General features: G+C 33.9%; 2 protein-coding genes across 2 annotated transcripts; both read right to left on the minus strand.

Moving 5' to 3' along the window:
- Positions 1-2058: 2058 nt before the first annotated feature.
- LOC117120252 lies at positions 2059-5738 on the minus strand. Its single transcript, XM_033265268.1, has 3 exons — positions 5611-5738; positions 4346-4626; positions 2059-4177 (listed from the first exon to the last, which is right to left on the minus strand). The coding sequence occupies exons 1-3, from the start codon at positions 5681-5683 to the stop codon at positions 3224-3226; spliced, it is 1308 nt and encodes a 435-aa protein (XP_033121159.1). The 5' UTR covers positions 5684-5738; the 3' UTR covers positions 2059-3223.
- Positions 5739-9221: 3483 nt separating this feature from the next.
- LOC117120246 lies at positions 9222-25052 on the minus strand. Its single transcript, XM_033265262.1, has 14 exons — positions 24920-25052; positions 24128-24211; positions 23254-23411; positions 21646-21749; positions 20967-21164; positions 19936-20177; positions 19132-19366; positions 18123-18833; positions 16394-17057; positions 15122-15197; positions 13686-13774; positions 12971-13046; positions 10135-10223; positions 9222-9531 (listed from the first exon to the last, which is right to left on the minus strand). Coding segments are annotated over exons 3-14 (2550 nt in total). The 5' UTR covers positions 23256-23411; positions 24128-24211; positions 24920-25052; the 3' UTR covers positions 9222-9467.
- Positions 25053-25065: the final 13 nt, after the last annotated feature.

Here is a 25065-nt window from a genome sequence, read left to right on the forward strand (position 1 = left end):
TATCCCAGCCAACAGCAAACATAAATTCGCCACTCACAGGAGGGAACACAAATGTTTCGTTTTGCACTCTAATATTATATGTTTCGTTTTGCACTTTAATATTATATAGGCTACTGCTAGTGTATGTTTGTAAAAAATCTGTACTTCTCTTGATAAAATGAAATAGTATAAGGTAAGAGAATGACCCATACTCGCAGCGTCATCGTGCTTAATAACTAGACTTAAAGAACATTCTTCACGATCTGATAGTTATATATTTGATCATGTTAAAAACTGTGAGGCATTCCAATATGTTTCAGGATTACAGGGTATACTTAAAAATGATAATGTCGTCTGTAACGTACGGTAAGTAATAAATTAGGTTTAATATTTTCTAGTACTAACATTATTGACAGCTCCCGAAACTGGTCTATCCTATTGTTTAAAGAAGGTTCGCTATACGTAGACTACACCCTTTGCTTAACAATGGGCTCAGAGCTTCAAAACAGCTTTCTTTGTTTTTGTAGGTATCTTTGATCATTAGAGTAAGAATGCTTTGATCTTTTGTTTAAATCACTGCTATGTCACCTACTAGAGGTAATGTTTTGATTGGCTAAACACTTTTGGTACTAGTGCATATAAGCTTGCTAATATGGATAATTTTTTCATTCCTGATGATGACATAATTAATTTCGAAATATTGAATCCCAACACGATGGCGTGTATTTCAATACTTGGAGTATGTATTATACTTTCTTATCTGAGATTAATCAGTGGACCTTTCGGTTTTAACAATTCTAAATTTTCAATTTTCAAACAATTTCCTCGCTCATGGGACAGGTTGCCCCATGAACACAGAAATAATCTTCCTCTTAGCCTAAGATCATTCTTACAATAGAAATATTTTTAAAGACAATATTTTTACATTCTTTTTCAAACCAATTGGACATTGATTGTGTTGCTCTGTATATTTAATACTGAGCAACAGAATCAATCAATTTTTGAAAATTTTAAATAATATTGATAATCGCTGCTGAATTTTACAATTAAAAATATTAATTTATTAAATAAATTATTGCAACTGCAATTTTATAATGATTGTGTTTAGTTGTGTTTTCATACAATGTTATTATTATTTATTATTATTATTATTAATATTATGATTTTGTACCCTTTTGTTTTTTTGGCCTGTTGTTTGCATTTATTGAATCGTACACTTTTATATCAGTGGATTAGTTTGATTCAGTTCGCTGTTGGGAATCACGTCTTGGTTGTTCTTGTTTGTTGTTAATTGTTTTTTTTCGAGACGAATAAAAGAAATGAAATGAAATATGCTTGAACAATTTTTGCTTTCAATCACTGAATTACCATGATATTACGCACGGTAAATGAGCTAAAAATGCACTGAACAACACAAAAGATCGACTCATTATAGCGCGCAATGGTTATGAGTCTCGATGTACCTCGCTATTTAGATTACCATTGCAGCAATAGTTCGAATTTCAATAACGTCGCGTTAGTTGTGAAATTCATTTTAATTTGTTATTACTTCCTAATTTTATTTTAGTAGGCCTAATATTAGTATTTTTGTTTTCGTGTTTTTTTTTAATTTATACTTTTTAATGACTGTTTTTTGTTGCAATTCCAACTTTACTTCTCATAACAATGAGATATGTATAAACAATTTTTGCTTCGATCACTGAATCGCTATAAACTAAAAATGAACTGACTTATGCCGGGCGGGCTCATATAACGCGCAGTGGTTATGAGTCTCCATTTTACCCTTGCTATACCATTGCAGCTATATTTCGAGTCTTACTAACGTCGTGTTATTTTCCCTGCTTTATTATATGATTATACACTACTTGATTTTTAAAAAAAAATTTTTAAAGCCGTTGTTTTTTTCTAGTACATTTTTCTTCCTAATCCCGTTTTCCTACTTTTTTTTTTTAACTTTTTTTTATTTTTTTCTCACCGGCTTTGGTCACCACATTTCATAAGAACTGAGGCAAAATGTCAACTGAGGATTTTTTTTTTAATAGAAAAACCAATAAATTTTATCTGTACCTTATGTGCGGTGTGTGATGATATACTAAACAATACCCTCTTTATTACAGTACAGTAATAGGCCTATACTACTTTAAAAATAATAGTTTTTGATGTTTGAAAAGTGTGTAAAAATAGAAGAACAAAATAGGAACATTTTGAGCTTGAAATCTTTAAAAAAAAATCAGAACACTGAGCCTGGGAAAATTTTACTCGTTTTTATATAAAAAAAGTGCATATAGGCCTATGTTTAGGTAGGATAAATGAAGTAAAGGCGATTAGTAAGGGCCTTACTAATTACTGTACAATTCCCTTAGAAATTATATATTTGCGGCATGTTGAAGATATAGGAAATAGGAAGTTTCTACATAGATTAGCAGATATATGCTGCAACTATTATATATTTTATATATAAGGGCTCTAGAGGTCTTGTAAGGTCTGAGCCTTGCTGTCACAAAAGTGATGAATTATGAGAGGGACACCTAACCACATTGAAAAGTTCATCTGTTGACTCAATTAGGCCATGTTAAAAAAATGATTATGTTGTTCAGTTGGTAGGCAGGAGGAGTTTTTTTCCCACCCCTTAATAAATGCCAAGTCTTCAAATTACCCATGGAGAGCAAGTCTGCATTTAAACTTAATGGATATTTCAGTGTAATGTTTGATTAAGTGGATATTGTACATACTAACAACTCCCTGTAGGCTAGGAACAAATGAGAGACAAAATAATTACACACAAAAAATAGGCCTAGCCGAAGTTGGATTAAGGGCGGAAAGACGACACATTTTAGTAAGTTTCGGCAAAAAAAAAATTGTTGGGCGATGGTTTTTATGTAGGAAGGGGTCGATCAACAACTTATTTTTTATATGGCCTTATAGTGATTCATCCTTTATCAAACCACATTAAATCAATGCATGACACTGTAGTGCAATGTGCTCAAAATAAGCTAAAGATTCAGTATATAACGACAGTAAAGTCATTTTCCCCTAAGTTAAGCTGAAATACGGGATTTATATTCACTTCGTGAGATTGAAACTTTGATGATCCACGTCGTTAAAGTTTTTCAGACCGGTAAGTTTTGAATCCCAAGCTTTTGCGGGTTCTCCTTGGTGTATATCACACAAAAGAAATCCAATCCAATCCAAGGCTAATAGTTAGCGGGCCCCTTTGCCATTCGACTCGACCAATGAATAGGGCCTAAGGAAGATAACATAATCCAGTGTATTTTTCGTCTAAACTTAAAGGTGCTGTTAAATATACACCCTTCTCCCTAGCGCCATTGCAAGTTGCATTAGGTCCTGGAACTTGTCCAACAGCAAATGCAAGACTTCCGTTTTTCAACCAGCCATAGTCACAATCGTTGAAACCGATAAGTTGCGCGTATTCAACTTGATCGTAGGTTGCCAAGTCGCCATTTGCGACTGTTTCGCTGCACAACGCAGTAGCGTTGGCATACGTCAGAGAAGTGAGATCGTCTCCTTTGATTATCACCACCCGATGAGATGGAAAGGGGTCTGCACTTAACACTCTGTTGTGCATCCAACAAATCGCATATGGTGTCTGTCTTCCTTGTGTAATATCTGTCAAATATATTCTGTTTCCTAATACAGTTGGATTCCAACAGTTGTTTTTGCTTGTTAAGGGCATTGGTTTGGCAACTAATCCAACCAAAAACCACGATTTAAAGCACGTATTTATTCCAATAAACGTCAAATTAAATGCCTCACTGGTTGTTATCAGACGTCCATCAAAGTCTTTGGTGCAGCGTTCTTCTGCTTGCTTGTACGTAAATCCATCAATATGATCACTGCCATATAAACGGATAATTCTGTTTGGTGAGTGATAGTCGACCTCGTCAACTGAGGGGTTGGCACCTATGTAGCAGTACGCGCCTTCGAATGACGTGTTCAGATACGGATAGGCGTTGCAACGGAACTCAGTGCCCGGCAGGTAACACCCTCCTTCGGCCTCTGTGAAAGCCAACTCACCGCTGACCAACCACCCTGGCTTACAACTCATCTGTACGCCATAACTAGCAGCAGAGATGAGTTGCTCATAGAAGGCAAGAGTGCCAAGAATTTGTAGACAGGCATCCATTGCTTGAGAATAATTTACATTCTTCTCAACATACCACAAAACGCCATATTGACCCTACAATATTTGATTTAAAAATAAGAAATTAATATAATTTAAAAAAAAACCCAAATTCATTATTTTCACAGATATTTAGTTTCACTATTTAAAAAAAGGGATAACATTCCATTAGGCCTAAACGTTATTATTTACGCATATTCCGGGGAGTAAAATACAAAATCCTACCGTAATTTTATAAGATTTTGAATTTGAATAATCAAGCGCGACAGATGCCTCATCGGATTGATTAGTCGGGTTATTAATCTCACATGTAGGCCTACTTAACTCTCTTGAGTCACTTTCGTCGGCAATATAATATGTGATAGAATCACAAACGTTGTCGCTAAGTCGTAAACAAATTTGTGCGCATCGTATTTTACTTAAAGTCTTCACACGCATGCGTACACTATGTGGTGGGTTACTCGTCTGTGATATTGTCTGCCACTTCAGTCCAATTGTATGAAGTCCTGTAGAAAAAAAAACTCCAATTACTATAATGATTTAATAACATATTAAAACTGCAACCAATCTGCAATAACTACGGTATTCACTATCCATCCATCCCTCCACCCATTCATTCATTCAAAATCAACATACAAATCACGGAAAATTTATAGTATCTTAGAAAATGTATTTTTCAATCTGATTCGTAGAAGAGTCACTAGTAGTAAAAACATATTAGTAAAAACAGTGATCCAATACATCATCTACTAAACGATAGATGGAATGCCCTGCTGTAATATATAGTCGTCTTCTTTATTGTTGCCATTTCTCTAATGCTCTTTTGTTTTGTAATATAGGTTTTGAGCATACAGTTATGTTGTATTAGGGCCCACATTGTTTACTATGTAATTGTTTTAGCTATGGAGGTATTCCGATATAAAGTGATATGAAATGATAAAATTGATAAAGAGTTAGAAACAGATGTCGCAAAATGCCATTAAATGTAGAGAAAGTATTGATGCATGCGAGATGTGGTTTCAGAGAAAATTGGTGAACATCAAGTGGACGGACAAGGTAATAATGAGAATGTATTAAGAAGAGTATGTAAGCCACATCAAGAAATTGATGAAAAGAAGAAGTGATGGATCGGTCACATTATGCTTTCGTGAATACGGGGCCTAAGACTTCATCATTTTCCAAAGTCTTTCTTCAAAATTCATGTCGTCGTTTAAACGCTTTAAGTGAGTGCGTATCAAATTTACCTCTGTTTTACGCGAGTGTATCGATAAATACTGTGCTGTTCCAACACGAAGACTCGGTAGCAGCCGACCAGAGTTCGAATCTTGGCTTCGAGGATATTTTTTACCACCTTTTACACTTTATATAATAGGCCTAATAGTGCACATCCAACTTAACATTAGCGTACCGTAAGCTAAACAATGCGAGTAAGAACTAAAATAAATGTCAAAACTTGGGACGTAATTTAAAATACAGTAAATGGTACATACCTACTGACATCTCAGACAACAGATAGACGGTGAAAATAACAGATATAGAAAAACACAACGAAAGAGAAAACATCTTTAATATTTCGTGTATCAGTAGCGCTGTCTAGGTTCTAATTTCTGAAGAGAAGCATATACGAGTATATGCACATCGATGTTGACATCCAATTATTTTGATTTAATTGGTTGGGAATATTGGACCAATCGTAAAAGCACCAATAAAGTTGAATACTGTATAATACACCTAAATTAAAATGCGTTTACTGTCTACTAAAATATTTATCACCTCTTGAAATGTCAATATAGTCGATCTTTATCATCATAATCAATATTTCATAAGTTTCGGTCACTATCATCACCGTCATCGCCATATGGCCATAAAACAACGTCTTTGGTTCGTCGGGATTATTCTATATAGGCCTAGACCTAATGCTACGTTTCATGGCTAACATTCATTGTCCTCAGGAATTTTGGCTGGTAAAATTGCTAACCACTGGCTAAAATCCATGGGTAAGCAGCCAAAAATGAATATGCAATAGCTTCATAAAGTTTGAAAAATGCCCTTTTCATATATTATTCAAGTATTTCGGATTCCTCTGTGAAAAATATATTTTACAAGAAAGCTAACCATAGATTCGGTCGAATTTGGTAGACACAAACCTGGAATTTAAATTCCTTGAAATTACGCCCAAAAAATGGACAGTGAACATTAAAAAAAAACCGCAGTACATTGTATAAAAAATCCGAAAGTTGCTTCCTTGCAATACTACCTTTTTTGGCCTAATAGAAAGTATAAACTTCGATATGATATCGACAGCAACAATATATATTCAGGAAGACAGTGAAAGCATTGTAAAGTTAATAGACACAAACACTGACTTTCTTCAAGTCGATTTTTAATGTTAATCTCATACAACCACAAGTATATGCACAACAATATGGACCTTTTCGATGTGTTAATCAAACCTAACTGACCAATCATAACATGTTATTTAATAGCAAAAGAAATACGCGCAAGTCCAACAAAAACGTACGTTTACGCTGCTCAAGGTCCCCACCTTAGCAACAATACACAAGCATGGACCTATTAATTAATTATTAATAATTATTAATAGGTCCATGATACAAGGGACCAGGCTTAATCGAATGTCCATTGTTGGGACAAAATTAATGATATCTTGCCATTGCTTAACATGTAATACAATGTAGCATTAGTAAATGTAAAACAATTTTCAGATTTTAAAATAAACCCTAAAAAATCTAGCTACAGTATTTAACAACTTTTTATTACATTCCATATTTCTATTAAGCCTTATCCATATTTCTATTATGCTTATGTTCAAAACGTAGGCTATTGCACATATTTTATTACACTCCTAAACTGTCCTCTTGCAATTCAACTGCACTAAATAAAATACAATTTTATGCATAGAATAGCTTATTTATATTTTCTAGATAAATTTTAAAATCTTCACAAGCCTGTAAATGGTCAAGTTGGTCTTGAAAAATATATGAATAGCAGTAAAATAGAATATTATTTATTTCGTTCCCGTTTAACTGCTAGTGAGCCTCATATAAATCTAAACTGCATTTTATATACAACAACACAGCAAGTGATGCTTAGTGTAGTATTAAAACTATAGATTTATGAAAAGCTAGGCTCCAGAGAAAAAATATTTTTTATATGTTGGGCAACTAATTTTTTTAAGACATGAAAGAGTGTTTGATGAAAAACTAGGGACCGGTCAATGAGATAAAGTTTTTTTAATATTTAGGTTTAATAAAAGGTGGGAATAAGGATGGTTACCCCTTTCCTCAATTTCTAATTATCCCAAAATTTTTATCTCATTAACTGTCCCCCTTTTTTTGGCCAAACAACAACTTTATGTCTTAGAACAGGGGTGGGCACAAAAATCGGTCAGAGGGCCAAAGTGAATTTTTTATTTAACACAGAGGGCTGCACCCAAACTTTGTTGTTTCCAGTGTGCTTTCTAAAACCTCCAAGAACGGCTTTTACACCAAATTTATTCTTAGTTTTATTCTACCTTTTACATATGATCAGTGTCGGGCCATAAAAAACAAGCTGTTTTCTAGCCAATGTTGCTTGGCAAGCCGCACACACAGGGTTTTTAATTCTTTTTCGTGGGCCGCAAAAAAATCGCTGGCGGGCCGCACTTTGCCCATCTGTATCTTGGAAAAATCAGTTGTAAAACATATAAAAAAAATGTTTTCCTCTGGAACCTGGCTTTAGAAGTTTGCTGACCCCTATGAAGTTCACCATCTACAATGGAACATTCACTTTTTTTTACCTGTAAAAAAATAGCCAAACAGAAATCCATGACATTATTTGAATACCGGTAGTTAAAGCGAACATAAGAATGTTTGAAAAGTCCAAATTAAATCTTGTGGACATACAGGCTTTTCATACAAAACAAGTGCACAAAATATATTTCTAAAACATGTAGACAATGTTGCTGTCATAGGAGCATGTGACAGTTTCGAAGGCAAAAATACCTAAACGATGTTTGGCACCACAAAAAATAGGCATTTTGGTATTATTTTCTTTTTTAGTACTGATTACAATAGATAATTAGCAAAATTTAATAAATTCCAAATTATAAAAAAGAAGTATTTTTAAGTATATCTCACAGTTCACTGTGAATGGTGCAGTGTTTGTCTCAAAGTTTTGATTAGTTTTGTCATCAAGATAATTACTAAAGTTATTTATTATTATTATTATTATTATTATTATTATTATTATTATTATTATTATTATTATTATTATTATTATTATAATATATACTATTATTATTATTACAATGTTATAATATATTAATCTATTTTGATTATTAAAAAAAAAATGGTTTGGACATATCCACAGGCAAAGTAGCACTTTAAGCAATTCAACCTTCCAGGGCTATATAAATGGCAAATGGAAGCAAGGAAGACCTAGGAAAAACTGAATACACAACATGACTGAATGGAATGGACAAAAATGGACAATTTGAAAGTTGCATCTAAAGTGCTCCTACGACCCGATGGCTAGCCAACAGGTAATGAAACTGATGACGATTGTGATTAACAGAATTTATAAACCTTGCTAAATTCAAGATGTAACTATGGAGTGCATTATACACTCAATATGAGGCTAGGAGGAGTTGTTTTTAGTCATGAGAACAAATCTTGGTCTTTTGAAGGATATGAACCCTGGACCCTGTGATTGGAAAACAAGCACCTTAACCACCAAACCATAATTACATTCCATCTTCTTTAATTTCTATTTATAACTTGCTTAAGCTCTGTCCACATTATTAAATTTTCTTTAAATTCAGGCTCCGGAGGAAAAAAAATTTTTGATATGTTGTAGAACTGATTTTTCTAAGACAGAAAAAAGTTGTTTGACAAAAAACTGGGGAACGGTGAATGAGATACAGATTTTTGAATATTTAAAAACTTGGGGAAAAAGGGGCGTAACTGCCCATTTTTACACCTTATTCCCCCAGTTTTTAAATATTCAAAAATCTCATTCACCGTTGCCCAGTTTTTCGTCAAACAACTTTTTTTTGTCTTAGAAAAATCAGTTCTACAACATATCAAAAAATTGTTTTCCTCCGGAGCCTGACTTAAAAAAAAACAAACAGTTGTATGCCCATGTGCCTATATGGTGATGATGTGATATCATCATAAAAATATTTAGGCATATCGCATGTTTTTGTTAAATTAAATTTGAAAGTCTGGACAGGTTTTGAAACATCTAAACTGTGTGACATCTATGCAGCATCTGTATAGTGCTTTCCTGATTATCATGTGGTGTTTTTTATCAACCAAACAAAAACTTTGAAACCAGAAGTGTCTGGAATTTAGAAGATATCATCAAAGATACTGTTGAATTCGTTGCCAGCTTCACTGATTTTTCTGGAATTCCTAAAATATCCAAAATCAATAACTTTTTATTAGAAAATCATTTTTTTTTTGTTTTTTATCTTGGTTTTGTGGCCTGATGTTACCATTTTTTGATGGGAAACGGCTACAAAAATTATTTACTTTATTCATAGGCCATGAAATACACCAGCTGAAACATACATAGTAATAATAACACTGTAATAAAAATAATTAAAAATGTTAACATATTATTCTTGCAAAAAAAGATAAATAATATTGCTCTGAATATTTGTGAGATTAACGGTAGTAAATAATTAGGGATTAACAAATAAGTAAGGATTTAGCAAATAAAGAATTAGCAATTAAGTAAAGATTAGGAAATAAATAGAGTTTAGGAAATAGGAAAGGTTTTGGGAAATAAGTAAGGATTAGAAAATAAGCAAGGATTAGCAAATAAGTAAGGCTTAGCAAATAAAGTAAGGATTAGCAAATAAAGTATGGTAAGGATTAGCAAGTAAGAAAGGATTAACAAATAATTAATAATGGCATTACTGTATAATAGAGATGGGTACTCTGGCCTGTGAGCCCAGAGCTCTAGTTTCGACTGCTTCTACTCTACTTTTGTACAAACAACACAAAACTTACAAGGAATTACTTTTATTAAAGAATGACATCAGTGAGATTTGGTGAACAGGTGAGTGTTTAGCATCATCAGCATCATTCCCTATTTTCATCTGAAATGGAATAGAACAAAAATATACACATTTAAGCAATTGGTAAACTTGTACCTAAATATAATAGGTTACTATGTTGCTAATGTCATTTCAAAAGCCTACAATGGGTTGGCAGTGGCGGATTTAGTGGGGGTGAATAGGGTGGCTAGCCACCCCCTTCGGTGACCATGAAAAAAAATGGTCACTTGTCTTGTGTGTGTGCTTCTCACGTATATATGTATACTCTCGTAAAACCTACACTTTCTATATTAAGCTTAACTTCAGCATCTAGCCATCTACTAATTCCAAAATATCTCAAATTGAAGATGCCCCTCAAAAAAAAAACAAAAAAAACATGATCAAGGGGGACAGGGGACACATCTTAAATATTTTTAAGGAGGTGGGGTGGGTCCCCTCACTTTCCGTCTGCAATTTGATAATTTTATAAGTCAAGAAGATGCCTGAAAATTGTTTTCGGCACATGAAGTAGGACTAGGTGAAGTAAATTAAAAATTCATCAAGGACATTTGAGTTTTATTTTCAATGGAACATCACTGGGATTAGATCAATGATGATAAATTTGTACTATATGAGTGTCATTTCTGGCAATCTAGAGGTACTACATGTATGTCCCAAAATGTACCCACCTCAGCCCTTTACTATGGTGCGGACTAGGCTTTGAAGTAGGTAGGCCAAAACTAAATACATCCAAGACAATGTTTTTAAATTTTTTTTATATCACACACTACTATATAAAAGTGTCATTTCCGGTCATCTAGAGGTACTATTTCCTATAATTTTCAAACCTAGGCCCAATTATGGTGGGCCTGAGGTGGGTGTGGACTCACAAAATGATCTGCGCCCTTGCCAAAACCATGCCCCCTCCCCCGGCTTGGTGCTTTGCAAATCGTACTATCCACCCCCATAGCTATAGATCCGCCACTGGTTGGGGGTGGTTGAAGTTAAGTAATTGATTATGCCTTCACAAATACATGAGTACATAATCATGAAAACATATTTTATTACTAAAGTAAGACAATTATGTTTTTTGTTCAACCATTTCAACAATAAAATATTATTATTTATTCAGGCAAAAGATACAATATACAAACTATAAATACAAATCAGAAAAAAATTAAACGAACATAGCATTGACAAGCAGGCCTACATTAAATAGACCATTGTCATTAGCTGCCAGGAAAGCGCAAAAGCAGCCTAAACCACTGTCACCAAATAGGTGTGTGCCTCCAACTAATGACTACGTGTAGTTAGATACGGTAATACATATAATATTATGATATACATAAACGAAAGTGACTAGAGCATTACATTATAATATTAAGCCTAAGATATATCCATAGATGCAATTATAATTGAAATATTAAATTAGTTATACAAAGTTATTAACAAAATATAAAAAGTTAAAACATAGCTTGCACATTCAGCCTATTGAAAATATGGAACAAATTTGAAATTATTTCATTTTTAATGTAGTTAACTATCAATAGCTTAGGCTTATTTATCATGATTTGATTCACCACGTAAATAAAGGGGTGGGGTGAATAGGGTGGCTAGCCACCCCCTTCGGTGACCATGAAAAAAAATGGTCACTTGTCTTGTGTGTGTGCTTCTCATGTATATATGTATACTCTCGTAAAACCTACACTTTCTATATTAAGCTTAACTTCAGCATCTAGCCATCTACTAATTCCAAAATATCTCAAATTGAAGATGCCCCTCAAAAAAAAAAAAAAAAACATGATCAAGGGGGACAGGGGACACATCTTAAATATTTTTAAGGAGGTGGGGGATAGGTCCCCTCACTTTCCGTCTGCAATTTGATAATTTTATAAGTCAAGAAGATGCCTGAAAATTGTTTTCGGCACATGAAGTAGGACTAGGTGAAGTAAATTAAAAATTTATCAAGGACATTTGAGTTTTATTTTCAATGGAACATCACTGGGATTAGATCAATGATGATAAATTTGTACTATATGAGTGTCATTTCTGGCAATCTAGAGCTACTATTTCCCAAAATGTACCCACCTCAGCCCTTTACTACGGTGCGGACTAGGCTTTGAAGTAGGTAGGCCAAAACTAAATACATCCAAGACAATGTTTTTAAATTTTTTTTATATCACACACTACTATATAAAAGTGTCATTTTCGGTCATCTAGAGGTACTATTTCCTATAATTTTCAAACCTAGTCCCAATTATGGTGGGCCTGAGGTGGGTGTGGACTCACAAAATGATCTGCGCCCTTGCCAAAACCATGCCCCCCTCCCCCGGCTTGGTGCTTTGCAAATCGTACTATCCACCCCCATTGCTATAGATCCGCCACTGGTTGGGGGTGGTTGAAGTTAAGTAATTGATTATGCCTTCACAAATACATGAGTACATAATCATGAAAACATATTTTATTACTAAAGTAAGAAAATTATGTTTTTTGTTCAACCATTTCATCAATAAAAATATTTTTTCTACTACTATACTTTATGTAACCAAATAAAATTCATTGAGAATAATTTTTTAACAAAATGTTTTTTTTTCCTTCTGTTTTTCTATGCACAACAGAATGGTGAAGTGTTCAAAATCAACATCAACATTTCTAAGGAAACTTTTAGCAGGGTTGGACCAAAAAAATATACTTTTGTGAAATTGCGTTCTGTTCATTTGATGTGCTTTTTAAAACCATAGCTTGTATTGATAAGGCATTTCTTTTTTAAGGCCATAGAAAGTAATAAATATAAATGTACAATAAAATACCTTGCTTTTTTGTTGCTGATGATGGAAAACAAAATCTGGGGACAATTGTTTTGCATCCCCAGCACCAACCTCAGGGCTGTGTTTAAATGGAGAAAGAAAAAAAAATGTCTTTTTTTAAATCAGACTCAAGATTTAGGCATCCAGAATTAATACACTACTAGTAACAACAATGAAATGATAACAATAATAAATAGTAATAGATTAATAATAGTAATAGTAAAAAATTAAACAATTATAATAAATATAACAGTATATAAAAGCAATTATACTAACAAAATAATAAAGATAACAGTTACAATAAACAATTAAGAATGGTCATTCCTTCCATTTAATTATATACTGCAGAGAAAGAAAAAAAAAACAGAGCTCTGCAACTGAAACTCTTCTATAAGAAAAAATAAATAAATGTGTAAAGTGTATATCTTAGATATGACGAATGTACATCTCCACTTTTACATTTTCTAAATGGACCAATTTCAATCTAATTTGAAATTTATAATTCAGAAGATGAATCCTATTCATCTTCAAACTCAATAACAAAATAATAAAAGTTCATAACAATAATATAAAATGACAGGCTGGTGACAAAAGATTACTATTATGGATTATATACTTGTTTATTATCATCATTTGTATAACTTCTATTTTTTATTATTTACTTAATTATTGATTCATTCATCATCTTGTACTTTTGTACAAACAACACAAAACTTACAAGGAATTACTTTTATTAAAGAATGACATCAGTGAGATTTGGTGAACAGGTGAGTGTTTAGCATCATCAGCATCATTCCCTATTTTAATCTGAAATGGAATAGAACAAAAATAAACACATTTAAGCAATTGGTAAACTTGTACCTAAATATAATAGGTTACTATGTTGCTAATGTCATTTCAAAAGCCTACAATGGGTTGGCAGTGGCGGATTTAGTGGGGTGAATAGGGTGGCTAGCCACCCCCTTCGGTGACCATGAAAAAAAATGGTCACTTGTCTTGTGTGTGTGCTTCTCATGTATATATGTATACTCTCGTAAAACCTACACTTTCTATATTAAGCTTAACTTCAGCAGCTAGCCATCTACTAATTCCAAAATATCTCAAATTGAAGAAGCCCCTCAAAAAAAACAAAAAAAACATGATCAAGGGGGACAGGGGACACATCTTAAATATTTTTAAGGAGGTGGGGGTGGGTCCCCTCACTTTCCGTCTGCAATTTGATAATTTTATAAGTCAAGAAGATGCCTGAAAATTGTTTTCGGCACATGAAGTAGGACTAGGTGAAGTAAATTAAAAATTCATCAAGGACATTTGAGTTTTATTTTCAATGGAACATCACTGGGATTAGATCAATGATGATAAATTTGTATTATATGAGTGTCATTTCTGGCAATCTAGAGGTACTACATGTATGTCCCAAAATGTACCCACCTCAGCCCTTTACTATGGTGCGGACTAGGCTTTGAAGTAGGTAGGCCAAAACTAAATACATTCAAGACAATGTTTTTAAATTTTTTCTATATCACACACTACTATATAAAAGTGTCATTTCCGGTCATCTAGAGGTACTATTTCCTATAATTTTCACGCCTCAGGCCCAACTATGGTGGGCCTGAGGTGGGTGTGGACTCACAAAATGATCTGTGCCCTTGCCAAAACCATGCCCCCCTCCCAGCTTGGTGCTTCGCAAATCGTACTATCCACCCCCCATTGCTAAATCCTAGATCCGCCACTGGTTGGGGGTGGTTGAAGTTAAGTAATTGATTATGCCTTCACAAATACATGAGTACATAATCATGAAAACATATTTTATTACTAAAGTAAGAAAATTATGTTTTTTGTTCAACCATTTCAACAATAAATGTATTTTTTCTACTACTATACTTTATGTAACCAAATAAAATTCATTGAGAATAATTTTAACAAAATGTTTTTTTTCCTTCTGTTTTTCTATGCACAACAGAATGGTGAAATGTTCAAAATCAACATCAACATTTCTAAGGAAGCTTTTAGCAGGGTTGGGCCAAAAAATATACTTTTGTGAAATTGTGTACGGTTCATTTGATGTGCTTTTTAAAACCATAGCTTGTATTGATAAGGCATTTCTTTTTTAAGGCCATAGAAAGTAATAAATATAAATGTACAATAAAATACCTTGCTTTTTTGTTGCTGATGATGGAAAACAAAATCTGGTGACAGTTGTGTTGCATCCCCAGCACCAACCTCAGGGCTGTGTTTAAAATGGGGAAAGAAAAAAAATGTCTTTTTTTAAAATCAGACTCAAGATTTGTGCATCCAGCATTAATACACTACTAGTAACAACAATGAAATGATAACAATAATAAATAGTAATAGATTAACAATAGTAATAGTAATAGTAAAAAATTAAACAATTATAATAAATATAACAGTATATAAAAGCAATTATACTAACAAAATAATAAAGATAACAGTTATAATAAACAATTAAGAATAGTCATTTCTTCCATTTAATTATATAGAGAAAGAAAAAAAAAACAGAGCTCTGCAACTGAAACTCTTCTATAAGAAAAAATAAATAAATGTGTAAAGTGTATATCTTAGATATAATGAATGCACATCTCCACTTTTACATTTTCTAAATGGACCAATCTCAATCTAATTTGAAATTTATAATTTAGAAAATGAATCCTCTTCATCTTCAAACTCAATAACAGAATAATAAATGTTCATAACAATAATGTACAATGGGAGGTTGGTGACAAAAGATTATTATTATGGATTATATACTTATTTATTATCATCATTTGTATTACTTCTATTTTTTTATTAATACATAATTATTGATTCATTGAACCTACACCCACAGTGTACAACTATAACTCCAGTGAATAAATCCTCATCATGAAGTCTATGACATAGTTGAAAATAATTAAATTTACAGTACATATATTCTTCATCAAACCACTAAATCCCTTAATTGTGTGGATTGTAAATGTACTTTCAGAATAAAACAGAAAGTCAATTTGCAGACAGATGTCTAGGCCTATTAAACAAAATAATAATTTAAAATATCGCTAACATGATGAAATGTAAACTATTTATAAAACTTCCTATTTCTATAATTTAAAAAAAATATTATTTTAGTCATATTTCAAGGCCTATTTCATATTTTGATACTGCTTCAAAGTCTAAGACTAGAGACAACATAGCTCGTATCATAAAATGTAAATTATTTTTTAAACTTAAGAAACGCCAATTTCTATAAATAAGTAGGACAAACATCTAGCTTCTGCACTATTTTATTTCTGTTTGCTGTCACATAATTTATTACTATTTTCCAGTAAGATTTGTCTAAAAAATCTATTACCAACTTTGCAGATACAGGTTCTACAGAATGTAAAATGTAAATGATTTAATATGGATACACTGAGAGACCATTCTTACCTAAAATTCTCATCTATGTGTCGACAAAAGGTGGTACTTTCCATCTTTTGTTCAAAAGGAAGCTCATTCCCTGCCACACCAGAAGCACCTGCTAATGCAGGTGATCCTTCAAAATTATATACATCCTCATCTGAAGAGGATGAACTCAAAATGATTGGCAGTTCCTCTGGCATATTAACACTATCACATGTTCTGGTCACACAACCTACTGCAGCAATTGGTAGCTGGATGTTAGGCACTTCAGAAAGCTCTCTCTCTGCCACAAGGCCATCTGCCATGCCACAACAAGATCCTTCAGAAGCATAAAAATCCTCATCAGAGTAAGAAAGGTTAAAGATATCCGTAGGCTGCTCTATCACTTGAATGTCATCATGTGCAGCAGTCTTAATCTCTTCAGTAGTATTTGTTTGTCTGCTAAAAGACCATGAAGAATCCTTAAAACTTGTATTTCTGAAGATATTACCAGACTGAAGCAGCCGTTCCTGAGCTGTTGGTCCAGTTGGAAGCACCTTTTCACTTGGCGTTAATATTTGTTTGTTTTCCTCAACATCTAGTATCAAACGCCTCTGTGCTTTTGGTGGGTTGTAGGTCTGTTTAGAGGTAACAAGATTACTTATTCCTTCAACATCCGGAAGATCATCAAAAAGGTCTTCGTTGTCAGATTCTATAGAAGAAAACAATAATCAAATCAATGTCAAAGTAATCAATAACTTGTTCTAAACATTTCTTCATTTTAATGGCAATATATTATACAGTAGAACCTCAATTTTACGTACGGTCCGGGACCGGAGGGCGTACGTAAATCGGGGGATTCGTAAAATAGAGGTTGGGTTAAATTTGTGATAACCTTTGACCTAATACGTACGTAACGCTCAATATACGTATGTATGAACGAACGATGATAACTAGCTTGGCTAGACATAGCCTCTAGGCATACGAATAAAACCATGTGTTTAGTGTTTTTATTCATCACTTTACGATGTCATAATAAAGTGTTCAAATAAAACATGTGTCTAGTTCATCACTTTATGTCTTTTATTTAACTAAAGAACATGAAAATATTGTAAGATTACCCATACGACAAAGGTATGACTTGGGAATCTCCCCTTCATGCCTATTCTAAACAACAGAGCTGTGGTGTTGTCTGGGCCTGTTGAGACAAACTAAACCCATGTGCACTGGGCGAGCCAACCAATTAGTGTTCGTGTACGTGAAACAGCAAAACCATGTGTACTGCACTGGGCGAGCCAACCAATTAGCGTTCATGTACGAAACTATGCCTACTCATGTAGAAAATTAGACCAGACAAGTTTTTCCATGGTTTGCCACACGAAGCTAAGGAGGAAAACAATTATTTTGAGCACCATCAGTAGTTGTTCATCTCACTCAGTCCACATGGTTTTAGATTATAACAACCCGGTATTAGACTCAAGCAATGTTGCTGTTTAATGAAAATACGTTGCATTATGGTTTGTTTATTGTTATAGTCTTTTTACTTATCGTTGCTCTGAAAAGGGCCGTTTGTTTTGAATATTTTGGGGGTTTTTGATGACGTCATCGTCGATACGAGGCGTACGTAAAACCGAGGGTTCGTATAACTGGGGTACGTAAAAACGAGGTTCTACTGTATGAAAATATTAGGCTATGTAGTAGAACTGTGGCTTACAATACAGTATGTAATATAACTCTTTTTTGTAGACTAGATTTTCAGTTATGTCCCTTAACTTACCACAGGTCAGCGAATATGGAAGTTTGCTTCTGTTTAGTTGATACACATCTAAGTGTTCCCATCCTCTGGCTGGTGTGGCTGGACAACCTGATGTACTGCCGTATCGCCTTGCAGGTGTATTATAGCATCCTGCACCATGTGAGGCAACAACTTTCTGAGCTAGTCCTATACCACTTGTCTGAACTAGTCCTCTGCCACTCGTGTCAGAAAGTCCTGTGCCACCTGGCTGAATTAGTCCTGACGTGTCTCTTGTTCCACATTGCTGAGACAGCCCTGTGCCAACTGGCTGAACTAGTCCTGTGTCTTGTGTGACACATGGTTGAACTAGTTCTGTGCCAACTCTCTGCGCTAGTCCACTGGCTTTTGTGCCACCTGACTGAACTAGTTCTCTGCCACCTGCTTGAGCTAGTCCTGCACCTCCTGTGCTACTTGTCAAAGCTAATCCTGTATGAGCTAATCCAAAGCCATCTGTCTGAGCTAGATCTCTGCTGTCTGTCTGAGTTAGATCTCTGCTGTCTGTCTGAGCTAGACCTCTGCCAACTGTTTGAGCTAGACCTCTGCCACCCGTCTGGGCTAGACCTCTGCCACCTCTCGGAGCTAGATTTCTGCCATCTGTTTGTCCTGTGCCATATAAGGATACACTCGTCGGAGTTAGCCCAGTGCCATGTGAGGCTAAATCTCTCTGTCCTAGTCCTGCAGTGAAAAGAGTATCTATACAAGAAAACAATTAATGTTTAAAATTTGTTTAAATATTTATTAATTTTAAGACAAATTTCCTGTGTTTAGCTAAAAATGAGATAAACTTAAATTCAATGTGAATTGCTTTCTTTGTACATTTATGTAAATTCTTAGCTTTAAATTATAGATAAAAAGAGAAAATATTTTTCTCCTCAATTAACAAATGGATATAATAATGTTCCTACATTAGAACAGTCTATGAATGAAATAATATTTGGATGTATATTGCTGTCAGATGTAGTAAATGAAGGATCAATTTGTACAAACTAACCTGTGTTAGTAAGCAAAGCATTTTGGATTCCTCTAGGCTTAGGGATTGCACTGATGCAACTAGTTGCAGTCACAGTCTTGTCTAATTGTATGGTTGGCATGTTTGGTGTTGGTGCATCATCTCCTGTTTGTAAGGCACTAAGTTTAGCGGAGTGTAAGGGAGGAATTTGTGACTTTCTCTTGAAAGTGAATTTTTTCAAACTCTTCTGAGCACCTTCATGATTACCAGTATCCACCTGGAGAAAAATTTCAGTAAATTAATGGGATCACATAAATAAATCCTGAAAATAATGACACCCTATTATATTATGTGTTTTCTCCATAAGATTGCATAACTTCCTACTTATAAATTAAGCATGAACATTCAAATAATATTGTTATCCTTCAGGCTCAGAATGGATTAAAAAATATTATTTCTCTAAATACTTATGCCTACTACTGGATATCATATTTGCTGTCAATTAAGTGCTAATAAACAATTTGCAGAGGTAGAAAATAATGAAGATGAAACCTACTCATCAAAACAGTTTTTGTAAGGTTTATGAAACATCCCCATCAGTATTTTTTTTTAGTATAGTAGGCCTGATGTTACCATCAATAATCAATAATTTATATCTATAAAGCCATGAAATACTGGCACCTAGGGGTGAACCAATTGACAACTCTGTTACCAGTGCAAGTTAGGGTGTCTGAGTATAGCTAGCCAAGAATGGTCAACAAACCATAGGGATAGCAAGGTTTAGAATCTGAATGGAAATTGCTGCTCCTAATTGCCTTTGCTTATTTGATAATTATAAACTCTTACTCGTGTTCTTTTTATCTGTGGTGCCATCGGCATACAATTAGCTCTTGTATGAAGCTGACTGAGGAAGGCATCCATGGTCTTCTGGTTCTTTGGTGTTGTACCACTCATAATCAGCTGTCTCTTCTCTGGCCTTGATTTGGAGGATTGTTTAACAGCGACACCATTCTTGCAACATGGATGTCCACAGGCACGCTTGTTCACACACTTATGATTGCAAGCCTTCCGGGCATCCTGGGTGTTTCCTGAATGACAGTGAAGTACAATCATATTACATTTTTTTCTACTTCTCAAGTTCCTACAGCAATTCAAAATGGATGTGTAAATCATATTTATTATTACAGCTACATGACAAAATCCCTATATATAGTACGGACCACTATTATTAAACATTATCTATTAACGGTTCCTTTTTAGTAAGTGCAGAGTTAACTTGTATTCAAGATTTTAAGTGGAACACATTTAATGTGTTTTAAACATATGATCAAAAGATCAACTGCACTCCCTAAGCCTCATAATGAGTTTATGTAGAGCATCTTATGTTTATTTATTTATTTTTTAAAATTTCAAACATATTTATACAGGATTAAAATATATGAGATAGTTGATAAAGCCTGTTTTTCATATGGTCCTGTTCAAACTTCATACTAGGGTTATAAAACAAACATTATACGTCACACTTCAATAAATATGAAATTCGAATATAGCATGTTTGCCTTGTGAAGAGATATGCCACTTTGAATAATTAAGTTTGCTGCTTGGTATATCCTTGGACTAGCGTCAGCCTAAATCAATTAATAAGATAAATAAATAAACTTATATTATAGCCCACAAAAACACAAACAGGCCTATGAAGGAATTGAACTTACACAACTGAATGGCATACAACAGTGAACCTCAGTGAAAGTTTAAATTCATAAACATTGTTGGGAGTGCACTTATACACCCAAAATCTGGTGTTCGGAAAGAGTTCCAATGAAATACATCTTGACCAGGTTTCGTGATGTGGTTAAAAAAAAATTAAGAAGACTAACCTTGTGTGGCTGAAGGGCTCCAATCTATGTCATCTGAGCTCTCTGGCCTTGACGACTTAACACTGATACCTCCGACAGGTTTTACAGACTTCATGAAGGCTTGCAGTTTGGACTGTGATTGGCTGCCTTGCTTGGAATTAGTTGTATATCGGGGATCTGTGTATTTTATGGTAAGATTCAGGTGTACGTCCAAGCCAACTGCAAAATAAATGGATATCAGTATAGTATGAAATTTTTAATCATTTATTCATATACCTCGAAAAAAAGGGGCAGATCCAGGGAAAAATGGGCTACGTACCCCTTCCCTCAAAAACAAAATGGAAAAAAGAGAGAAGAAAAGAGAAAAAAACAGGAAAGCACAGTACTCCAAACAAGCTATTATTCAATATTCCATATACCATGTCTGTGGTCAAGCATTTCTGAACAACTTTAAACAACCAACAGAGTTGGATTTGCCACTAAAACCAACCACAACAGAATAGATATTATTAAAGAGTTTTCCCCTTTATCAACTTTCATATTAGTTAATATGACATAGATTATTACATAAATCATTTTACCTATCGTTTCATGTATATGAATTCTTTCTAACTAGAGAGCAGTACAATAGCCGCACCAGCCGGGAATCCAAACCAGCTAGCTGTAATTATTCCAAATAACTCTAGAAACAAACACTCACCATATTCTTGACTAATGTAATTGACTGTGATATCATCACCATTATTTGCTCGTTGCAGTGTTAGTGTCCTAGTCCACACAATACTGTTTAGTAACGTTGTGTCCCTTTACAATGATACAGACAAAGTGATGTGAACACAGACAATGAATGCACACAGGTTATACCAAGGACTTATAACTGTTACCAGGATAGGAATCTGGCTGGTTTAAGCCATCTAACTTGAATTAGCCTTATGTGTGGTATTGTTATGCTAATGACCTAGATAAGCACAATCTGCACATGCTCAGAAAAACAAAACTTTCCTTTACCACACTACGGCCAGCACTGCGTATCGGCTAGATGTACAGCTAGGCTTGCCAAGGATTATGGTACGGTAAACAAAGAAATGGCGTATTAAAATAAAAAATTGGCGTTTGCGAGCAATACATTTTAATTTTATTTAATTAAGTATATGAAAAATTTTAATGCACTAGTTAGTTGATAACTTCATTCTAATTTGTTTTGGGTCTTTTTTCTGCATTTGTATAAGTGGTTATACATGGCCTAGGCTAGCCAAAAAAAAACAAAATCACATCAATTTAAAATCAAATTTGTGAACATACTTGCCTTATATCTTTTTCTGTTCAAGCTCCTTCTCTGTGGAATTCTCTTCCTTTTTCTGTTCATAATTTGCCTAATTTATATTCTTTTAAGAAGAACTTAAAGTTTCACCTTTTTGAGAAATGTTACTGAGCTTGTTTTCTCCAGCGCCTTTGATAAATTTTTGAATTGGCGCTATATAAGTGTTTATTATTATTATTATTTAATAGCAGGTGATTTTATTGGTAGATTAGTTTGCTTTTAAGTGTGTAAGCATGATTGATTTGCATGCCAAGTGAAATTAGTACCCTTATTTTGCTTTATTTTACCATACAGTAATTCTCGGCTAGGCCTAGCTGTACGCCAAGCCGATATGCAGTGCGGGCCGCAGTGACTAGGGAAAGTTTTGTTTTTCTGAGCATGTGCAGATTGTACTTTTCTGGCTCATTAGCATAACAATACCACACATAAGGCTAATTCAAGTTAGACGGCTTAAACCAGCCAGCTTCCTATCCTGGTAACAGTTATAAGTCCTTGGTTATACATAGCAGTTATGAGTATGGATGTTAAAGTGGTAGTCACATGTGTTAATGTCATCATTTTAGGTTAGCCCGTAGGTAATATTAGTATCAGTGTCAGAAAAGTTTGAATAATAAGATATAGATGAAGAATAATGTAAAGAGTTTGGCTTGAGGTATACCTGAATGCCATCATTCAAAAAAGTGTAAGATGAAAGACACCTAGATTTACATCGTCACTAATGCCAAGAGCATGGCATAGAGATAGATGAAGGGAGGAATGGACAGAACGGTTATCAATTGTTTTTAATCTACTGGTGACTAATTAAGAGTATATTGAACTAATGATGAGAAAGTTAATCAATGCAAATAATTCACATGACAAGAAAAATTAATGACAATCAAAGGAGTTCAAAGTATTTCTACTTGTAGGTATTAATGGATTAGCATGCATGCCTATATAAGCATTATCACAGATATCTGTATACATATAATTTATTATTATACATACATTATTTTCTTCTTCAAAATGATTTCATCATCTGCATTACCAATGAGAAGCAAAGAGCAATGAAAGCCATTTGTTGTTTGTTTCTGCAGTAACTGTTCCCTGTTTTCCAGGCAGACTGTAACCCTAATTTCAGCTGAGAATCTTTCATGTTTGCTAGACTGAAAGCAAAAGAAGATGAACAGAAATTCAAGCAACTTCAAAAGTACTTTTCACCTACAACCTTCTAGTCTACCATACACACAAACATTTATCTTTGCTACCAGCTTAGTAAGCAAACATTTCGTCTACATGAAGTTCCATGTCAAAAAAAACTTCTCAAAGTGCTGTGGGCACTACATTTTAAATACACAAGAGCAACTCGCAGTGTCATTATGCTGAATTGCATATGGATGTGGTCCATGAATACCTAGCTGCCATAAAGAGGCACTTATAGTAGCTACATGTTAAATCATTCCATGACAGGGGCTGAAATAAATCATAGCTTCGGGGTAACACCTACTCTTCTGAAAGATGCAATAGGTTCTTTAAAGTGCACTCGAGCCAGATGTGTACCCCAATTTTAATTTCTTATCCGACTTGATTCTACCAACCGAACCAAGGGCCAGGAGCGATTCAAACCAGTGCCAATGTTAAGGTTGTCACTCGACTCAAGTTTGAAATAGTATGACATTTGTTATTTAAGCAACAAGCCCTTGGGTCGATTATCACTAGAGATTAACTTGTTTTTGGGGTTTTTTTTTTAATTTTTGTTATGTTTCCTTAGTAATAAAAATTATTCATTCATTATTCAGCTTGCTGTTTCTGATTAAAGAGAAAGGAGGACAGGGAGTGCTGCTTTGCACCTTCATTCTTATATGCATCCTCTGCATTTTACCTGCAATACTTCCACCTTGTACTTTGGTAGATGGGCAACAGCATCATGGATCTGGTTTCCAAAGGGCGGATGACGATTAACAATCTAGGAACAAATAATAAACATCAATTAATAACATTTAATATGGATTTTTTTCTTTGTTCTGTTAAAGAAAATCATCTAATTTCCTGATGAAATTTTTTTTTGGTTGTCTTTGCATTTGTTTTCGGGACATGATCTACGTAATTTTTTGTATTTTGTATTGATACTGTACTGAATTTATATTCAATAAATTCATCTTTAATAAATCATTCTAAATATATCAATTGAGTCCCACAAATCAAACAGAATCAGTAAAACACAGTGCTCTTCAATGAATGTATATTCAATAATTTCAATAAGTCTAGTTGATAATGCATCAATATATATGTATTTAAATATATATTTTTGTCCTTGTATGACTTTTTATGGTAATCTTTTTATATCTAATTATAGTTAATCCTTTGTCTTGTTTTAAAAACATTTTTTATTTGCATGTCTTGTATTTTTCTTGTATCGGTTTTATATTACTTAAGATTTGATGTTTTTACTGTCCATCCAAAAGTAGTTCAGATTTTATTCTCATGCCTTTAATTTCTATTTTATCTGTAAAATGGTAACAATTCAGTTTTTTACTGCAAGTGTAATTATTTTGAATAATACAGTATATCTTTATGAATGATTTAATATATTATGGAAGAAAAAATAATTAACTACATATTTAATTAAGTTTTCAATAATTTTTCAAATACCTTTTTTTCTTTAATCACTTACCAGTTCTAACTGTCTAGGGTTGGTCTGTATTAATTTACTGAAGCTTCCAATGCCTGCATTCACTAGGGCGGTGGATAGGCTTGAGCCTATCCTCTCAATTTGCCGACTTACATACCTACTATTTTCCCACAGCCTAGCCTTGAAGC

Source organism: Anneissia japonica, unplaced genomic scaffold, assembly GCF_011630105.1.
Source record: "Anneissia japonica isolate Jap-2015-1 unplaced genomic scaffold, ASM1163010v1 scaffold288290_len239259_cov183, whole genome shotgun sequence".
Lineage (NCBI taxonomy): Eukaryota > Metazoa > Echinodermata > Crinoidea > Comatulida > Comatulidae > Anneissia > Anneissia japonica.

Excerpts from the sequence above, each read along its gene's own strand:
- LOC117120252 (XM_033265268.1), bottom strand. The coding sequence starts at position 5,683 with ATGTTTTCTCTTTCGTTGTGTTTTTCTATATCTGTTATTTTCACCGTC. Across the intron at positions 4,627-5,610 it reads GTTGTCTGAGATGTCAGTAG|GACTTCATACAATTGGACTG; the intron begins GTATGTACCATT and ends TTTTTTCTACAG. Across the intron at positions 4,178-4,345 it reads CAAAATCTTATAAAATTACG|GGTCAATATGGCGTTTTGTG; the intron begins GTAGGATTTTGT and ends CAAATATTGTAG.
- LOC117120246 (XM_033265262.1), bottom strand. Across the intron at positions 19,367-19,935 it reads CACAGATAAAAAGAACACGA|GTGGATACTGGTAATCATGA; the intron begins GTAAGAGTTTAT and ends ATTTTTCTCCAG. Across the intron at positions 17,058-18,122 it reads TCCATATTCGCTGACCTGTG|AATCTGACAACGAAGACCTT; the intron begins GTAAGTTAAGGG and ends TTTCTTCTATAG.